The sequence below is a fragment of the Phalacrocorax carbo genome, chromosome 3 (assembly GCF_963921805.1).
Source record: "Phalacrocorax carbo chromosome 3, bPhaCar2.1, whole genome shotgun sequence".
Classification (NCBI taxonomy): domain Eukaryota; kingdom Metazoa; phylum Chordata; class Aves; order Suliformes; family Phalacrocoracidae; genus Phalacrocorax; species Phalacrocorax carbo.
In genome coordinates, this window is record NC_087515.1 from 18,663,680 (window position 1) to 18,670,878 (window position 7,199).

The 7,199-nt window shown below is 49.4% G+C and overlaps 1 protein-coding gene across 3 annotated transcripts in view; it reads right to left on the reverse strand.

The window, feature by feature from the left end:
• LOC104048621 (uncharacterized) overlaps window positions 1–6,227 on the reverse strand; it is a 60,585-nt gene extending 54,358 nt beyond the window's left edge. Inside the window, exon 1 of one of the 3 annotated variants that reach the window (XM_064446046.1) lies at window positions 5,545–6,227. In XM_064446046.1, the coding sequence (XP_064302116.1) occupies window positions 5,545–5,649 (105 nt within the window). In that variant the 5' untranslated portion in view covers window positions 5,650–6,227. The remainder of the gene's footprint in view (window positions 1–5,544) is intronic. The other 2 variants (XM_064446047.1, XM_064446045.1) reach the window with 2 other exon arrangements.
• Between the last annotated feature and the right edge of the window lie 972 nt (window positions 6,228–7,199).

Here is a 7,199-nt window from a genome sequence, read left to right on the forward strand (position 1 = left end):
ACTCCTCAGGGATGTCCTAAGCAGATGTAAGCCTTGCTTTTTACTTTAAAGAAAAGGTGAACCCACTGTTTTGCAAGATCCGTAATTAAATAATGACGACCTGGGTCTGCTTTCTCTTTTCACTTCAAATATAAGCTATTTTCCTGCTCAGAAAACTTTTAGCATCCCAAACAGTGCAACATAAATTCAAGAGCAGTATCATGGTGCATGACAGCAAGAAATGAAGTAGAACTGCACTGTCCAGCAAGCAACATGGATTAATGTGCTTTCACTGAAATGCAAAAGTTAAATACATACTATTACATTTTCCAGAATTAAATTTTTCGTTCAAATAAAAATAAAGAATTGTGAAATACAAGGAAAAGTAACAAGATGTGTTTGTGACACTGGGGGGTGGTTGGTTTGTTATTTTTTTAAATCTAGCCCATATTTTCATATCAGTCATAAGCAAGGCTAGCTGAGAGGATGTCTCACTGAACTACCCCAACGTCAATGAAGTTCCTGTTATGCTGTATTTGCATACAAATGTCTGAAGTCCCACTCTCTGGAATTAACAAGAGATTAGTGGTGCTGGATGACTGCACAGGAAAGATGACAACCCTTGAAGATTCAGATCTTAGAAGCCCAGTAGAAAAAATTGCAAACCTATTATTTTACAACACCTCAGGCAGAAATCTCAAAAACTTAAGGTTTCCGAGTGGCTGGAACTGCCTGTCCTATTCTTTGTCTTGGTTAAGTATCTGTCACAGCATTTCTAACCCACTAACATAATTTTAGTCCAAATTACCACAAATCTAGCTTTAGGTGTATTCATAGATACTCCAATAGCCAAAATTGTACTTACAAACTTCCATTTATGCAAGTGCTTGTCCCCCTCCTGGGTAAGATTAAGACAAACCAGAAGCATCTAATGTTATCAGGTGTTAACAGGAAGAAAAGCAAAGCTTCGATGCAAAAGAGTCCTCCAGCCCTAGAGGAGTGAACCTGTTTGGTGGTATGTGCTGAAAAACCCATGAAGGAGAGAAGACTTTCATACACGACAGGAGACAGACAAAACTAAATTTTCACTGTGCCAAGCTGTCTTTAGCCAGCCAGCCTGAAGACCAGTGGCTGATTGAGCATGTGACAAGCAGTCAACCCAAAGTAAGAAGGAAATTAAGCTGTCTTCATTCATACAAAGCATGAGCCCTTACACAGATCTTTGAAAGCACACCCACTGTGCATCAGTAACAACGATGCTACTTCACTCATTTTTGGTCTGAGGAGAAAAAGTTTAAATTACACACTCCTGACTCTGCAGGATAACCAGCTACGACTGGGACAGTGACTCAGAAGTCACTGCCTGTGAGCCTGAGGTTCACGTCACACAGCCAGCTGAACCCCCTTCATATAGGAAGGATCAGACTGATTCCCAGTCACTCATCAGGGCTGGCCAGCCAGACCGGAGTCTCACAGCTCACTCCAGATGCAGGTGCTAGCAGAAAATAACTGACATGACTTGCTGGTCCCCAGCACTGTGAATGCACATGTACAAGCTGCAAGGGTATGTGAAGAGAGCTGACACAGCGGCCTTGCTAGCGCCTAGCAAGCAAAGGCTAAAATTATGTAGCAGAGAAATGCAGTTCTGTCACCAGAACAGACTCACATAGGACTTCATTTTGTTGATCAACATTAAGGAAGTGACAAATATGTCTGAAGTACCTCTGCCCAGGACAAAAGGGAATATGCCAAGTACACAAGTAATTTAACTTTTGTGAATTAGAACATCAATTGCATCGCCTCCAAAGTTGGTTGTATCAACAGCAAAGTTGGAATAGAATTGCTACCCTTAAAGTGCTCAGTTTTCTTCAGCTACATGTTCTAGCCAGTTAAATTTTTAACACACCACAATCCAACTGTTTCATTCTGATAACACCTAGGGCCACTAATTAAGGGCTTAGTTTGACTGGCAATGCACAGACTTGTTCCTACCAGATGCTCCCTGCCCCAAGGAGCTTGCTTGCAAGCAAAACTTAGAAAACAGACACCTACACTTTAGCCACTACACAAATACGCAAGGGCACAAGAGTTGAAGAGGAATTTGGCAGAAGTGCATTTCTGTGAGAAATCCCTACCCCAAGTAGCAGGGATGAACAATTCATTTCATTTGTACAGAGCTCACTGAAGTGGTTGGAGAGTACTTCTAAGGGCCCAATATCAGTACTCCATCACATAAACCCACATGCAACCCCAAGATATGCATTTTTAAAGCTCCTTGAACAATCTGACTTATCATTCAGGAAGGGCTTCTCAGGACTACCAGTCCAAAACTAAGAAAATAAAGCTGTACTAGACTAATACTGGAAAACAAATGAAAAATTCAGGCCTTGAATTATAGGCCTCTCTCAATTTCCTTATCTGAAGCATTCCACTACAGTATGGGACAACCCCCTGTTCTCACTTTTCTCTCCTGTCCCAGAAAGTCTACTCTGGAACAGACCCAATTGCCAGCTGTTATCAAAGATGAGCCCTAACCTGTAAAGTCAGATCTGCTTTTGGCTCTCAATTTCTAACAGCCACCCAAAAACTGGAGGTTTCTGAATCTGGCCTAATCTCTAGCAAATAACACCAGACCACTGAAGCAAGAGGTAGAACAACAGGCTGAGGCACAAGGCTCCAATTCACAATCCTTTCTTGGATTTAGCTGCAGCAGCTGAAGGACTCTAAGCCAATGGGCTGGACTATGAACTGCAGCAGCTCAGTAGACACGCTACCGCTGAGCCACCCCCACTACAGGGGCATGAGTGGTCCGGTGGAGAGGCAGCAAGGTCAGCACAACTGGTCTTCCAAGGCTAAGGGTTCGAATTTGAACCCCAGCACTTCTCAGCCCAGCCACCCTTACCAGAAACCACTGGCAGAGCATGCTAACCAAACGGCAGGTGAAATGCCAGTCAACCCCTCTCTCTTCCCATTATGGTGACAGGGCAATAAGGGGACAGTAACTTCCTCAGCAACACCAGCACAAACCAGCAGACCTCTTGAGTTGCAGAACTCTGAGCAGCCTCAGCTGTCAACTGCCTAAAGACCAACTTTAGTAGGGGAAAAAAAGAAGTCATTACATCAACACCCAAAGCTTGCATATTTCCTGGTTTCATTTACAGGAAGCAATAGCAGCCTCTCAGCTTCAAGTGGGGAAGACCTATCCTATCACAGCCACACCAAAGGAGTTCAGGACACATGGTACCAAAACAAGATCTTTACAGTGGGCAGAAATTTCATCCTGAAAAGATTACCAAAGCTTGGATGCCAATCCAAGGTTGGTCAAATCTCCCAAGCTTACAAAAATGAGCTGACAATTTATCCAAGGACCATTTCCCAGGACCTTGCCTAGTGTCAGTACTGTTGCCCGCCAGAAACACAACAGTGGCTTGCTTTCCCTTGAATTTGGGAACTTCCAAAGCCCATCAGGTGCAAATGCAAGTGGGTAATGAAGGAGAAAAGCAGCTCAGCACACTGTTTTTAAAGCTCAGAAAACTCTTGACTTGGGTGGTGGATGCAGATCAGTTCTTATTCTATCCAAATTAGTTGCTTATTCTCTACTTACACTACTACACACCTGATGTATTTTTTTTTGCTCACACCTAACTTTTCACTAGGTTTCAATGACAGTGGACTGGACCTTTTAAACAATGCATGTACCACATATGTCAGAATATGTACAGACCTGCACAGACCAACATGAAGAAGTTGAGAAGACAGAACTCTGGTCTGTGCCTGGTAACCCCACATCATCTGAGGGCAGGAGAGGGAGGTGGTACAGGACACTTGGCCTTGCCACAGGGCCCATGCACAGTGCAGCCATGGGAAGCTCCCTCACTGCTTGTGACACCTATCCTGTGTCCACACCTGCAAGGAGATCTGGCCAGATACCTAAGACAGAGCACTGCATGCTCTGTTAAGCAATTAGGATGCTGGTACGAGGCTCAACCAAGACCCAGCAGCTGCACATGGTCCCCAAAGGCCTACAAAACATATATAAACCCAGAGTTTGAAAGTCTGGCTTTCTGCCCATACACATGTATACCAGTCATTGTCCCCACGGCAGGCTGCAGTGCTACCTCTGATGGTCTATGCATTAGCCTTGCAAGAAACAGTGCAAGTTTAAGTCTCGCTTCCCTATTGAGCCTGAAAAAATGCAGACCACCTGTTTGCAGCCCAAAACCTTGGCACTAATATGAACAAAATGGCTGCAGATACCCACTCCTGCAGGTTTTTCTGCGTGCCTCAAAGCATCCCAAAAGCTGTATATACCCCTGAGAGCTCCTTCCAAAGATTCTCACCATTTCACAACCTGAGGCTCCAAGAGACAAACAATAAAGCTAGAGGAGGCAATCACAGCCACAAGGCCCAGAAATAGTGTTCAAAAGAAATCCCCCACTGCCTCTGCAAAGATATTCTGCACTGATTCCGTCCACCACAACCTGAAGTGCTGCCCTTATTATATCTCCAGAAATAAAATCTCATCCTCCCTCTCCCAAGAACCACAGAATATGCAGTCCCTGCAGGAAAAAGTACATGGACACAGCAAACTTTGAGGAAACACCAGCACTGTTTCTAACAAAGTTGCCATCAGCGTGTCCAGTGACTGCGCAGAAGTGCAGCCACACAGCAATCCGCCTCTGTGCGACACATACAAAAGACTCCACTAGAGTCTGGTATACGGATCCCCAGCCCCCAACGTGGGCAACAAGGGCTGCTACTTTTCCCACATCTCTTCTTTGATTTGGGGCCAGGTGCTTCACTTCCCACAGTACTGATGCCGATCCAGAGTAACTCTGCTGATTTCAGGGAATATCCCTTGGTTCACAACACTTTCGCCAAACCTGGATCTGGTAATTTTTTTAAGTAACTCATCACAGCTCCATTTTTATTCCACTGCACATGGCTCAAAAATTCCTCCTTGCATTTGGCCGGAAGGGCTTAAAAATTCCTTATCCTGAATCTGTGATGCTCTTTCTTCTTTTGAACGCTAAGAAAGGATGTAAGCAGAGTTCAGAAAGCCATGGGCCAATGCAGCTAGCCTGACTGCAAACTTCAGCTCAGATTCCAGCCTTCAGGACCAGAAAGGAGAGAAATGCAAATAACAAGCTGAAAGGCGTTTTAGGCAAATCATGTTTGTACAGTACCTAGCACAGGGGGGTTCTTGTCTGGTGATGGCTGGGAAACTATAGACTGCACACATACAAAGGTAACTAGACAAATGCCTACGTAGCTAAATGTGAACCTCATTCAAAGTAAATACTTCCAAAGAACAGATACATCTGCCGTTATCCACCTTTCTATATTGCCTATTCAATTGTGCAGGGTGACTCTGAGAGCAAAGGAACAGGACTTTAGGAACAGAAATACAGCCTAGGCCAGCTCCTACTGAGCACTCCGGCTGAGAGGAAATTGGCCCAGCATAATGAACACTGCAAGTTACTAGCTTCTCAAGGCCCTCTTATTAGTTACCTGAAGGGTAAAAAAAAAACCCAAGCCAACCGAGATAAAACCAGCTGCTCTTACCTTTAGCTGGAAAGGCTGAATTTCATTCAAAGTCTGGTTCCTGAGCTTTTTGGTGAGGATCTTCAGCATGGTACAAATCCGAGGAGCCAAGAAAGGGTTAAGCATACACACACGCACACATCTACATCTGCCGAGCTGCTGCAGCTACGCTTGGAGGAGCTCCCCTGAGCTCGCACACAGCACCCCCAGGTACACTGGGGGGGAGTGGGGGGGGCAAGGCTCCGGACAGCCCGCTTGCAGCTGTGCCCCTCTCCTCCTCTACCGCATTCTGTCCTACAGGCCCCCGCAGGAGGAAGGCAAGGGAATCCCTTTCTAAAGCCTAACTCAGAAATAAACACCAAACTTCCTTCGTTTTCCAACCCCTCCCCGGTTACGGTTCAGAGTGGAGGGAGGTACCAGCTGGCAGCGTGCTGCGAGGGACAAGAAACATTGGGCGCAGAGCGCTTACTGAAGGACAGCAGAGCTCCCCAGCTGAGGCCCCAGGCTGCGCTCCCGCCGGCGGCCCCGGGCGGGCATGGCGACCCGCAGCACCCCGGGTACACCCCCGCAGCACCGCCGGGCCCCGCACGCCGCTCCGCGCCCGGCCCGCGACGGGAAACTTGTAAGAAACGGCGCGGCAGCCGCGGCGCCCATTGGCCGGGCGGGGCGGGGCGGGGCGGGCTGGGGCGGGGCCTCCGCTTAAAGGGGCCTCGCCGGCGTGAGGGCTGGTGCCTGCTTCTCCGCCCCGGAGGGGGCCCCGGGGGACGACAAGGTGCTGCCGCCGGCCTTTCGTTCCCGGATGGGGTTTCCCCCCGCCCCGGGCGGACTGTGCTCGGCTCGCAGCGGGCTGATAACTGCGTGTGCTGCGTCCCGGCCGCCAGCGGGAGGGCAGCGGGTCGCCGTGACCCGCCGGCGCTGCCCCCCGATTCGGGGCGCGGGTCCGTGGGGAGGGCTTGCGGGGTGCCCCTGGAGCCCCTACGAGCTTGCACAGGACCTGCAGCGGCGGTAGCAGGGAAACTCTCCGCCGCCCTTCCTCACGCGAACGCAGGCGCGGGGCCCGGGTGGCACTGGCTGCCGCGGCCGCCCTCGGCAGGGACAGGGTGCTCCGTTCCCGCGGCCCGTCCTCCGGCGCCTCCCCGGCAGAGCACTGGGGAGCGCCACCGGTACTGACCGGTAGGCTGCCATCCACTTCCAGCCCTCGGGAAGCCACCGACGCGCTACCAGCAGAGACAACAAAGGGCTCTCGCCCACCGCCAGCCCCGCGCCAGCGATAAGCGCCCCGTGTCCGGGTGAAAGGTCCCTTCTGCCCGTTACCGGTCCCTTGGGGCCAGCGGTGCCTTCTGTGCCGGCCGGCCCCCGCGACAAGCTCTAAGCGCTGAGGCGGTCTCCGCGTGTGTGCCAGTTCCGGAGGAGCTCGGGCTGGTTAACGTACGGGTCCCCCGTTCTCAGCCAGCACGCCTCTAATGAGATAGGGAAAGAGCACTCGTAAAATGCTGACTGGGAAAAGAAAGAGAGCATCTTCGCTGCAGGGGAAAGGGCCCCAGTTCAGCACCGGTTAGCAAAGTGTTTTTCACGGAGTGCAACAGGCACAGAGCCTGAGCCAGAAAACAACGTTTATGCTTTTCAGACAGTGCCTTCTTAGAAGATGTTTGCAGTAGGAAACTATCTCGTCTGTT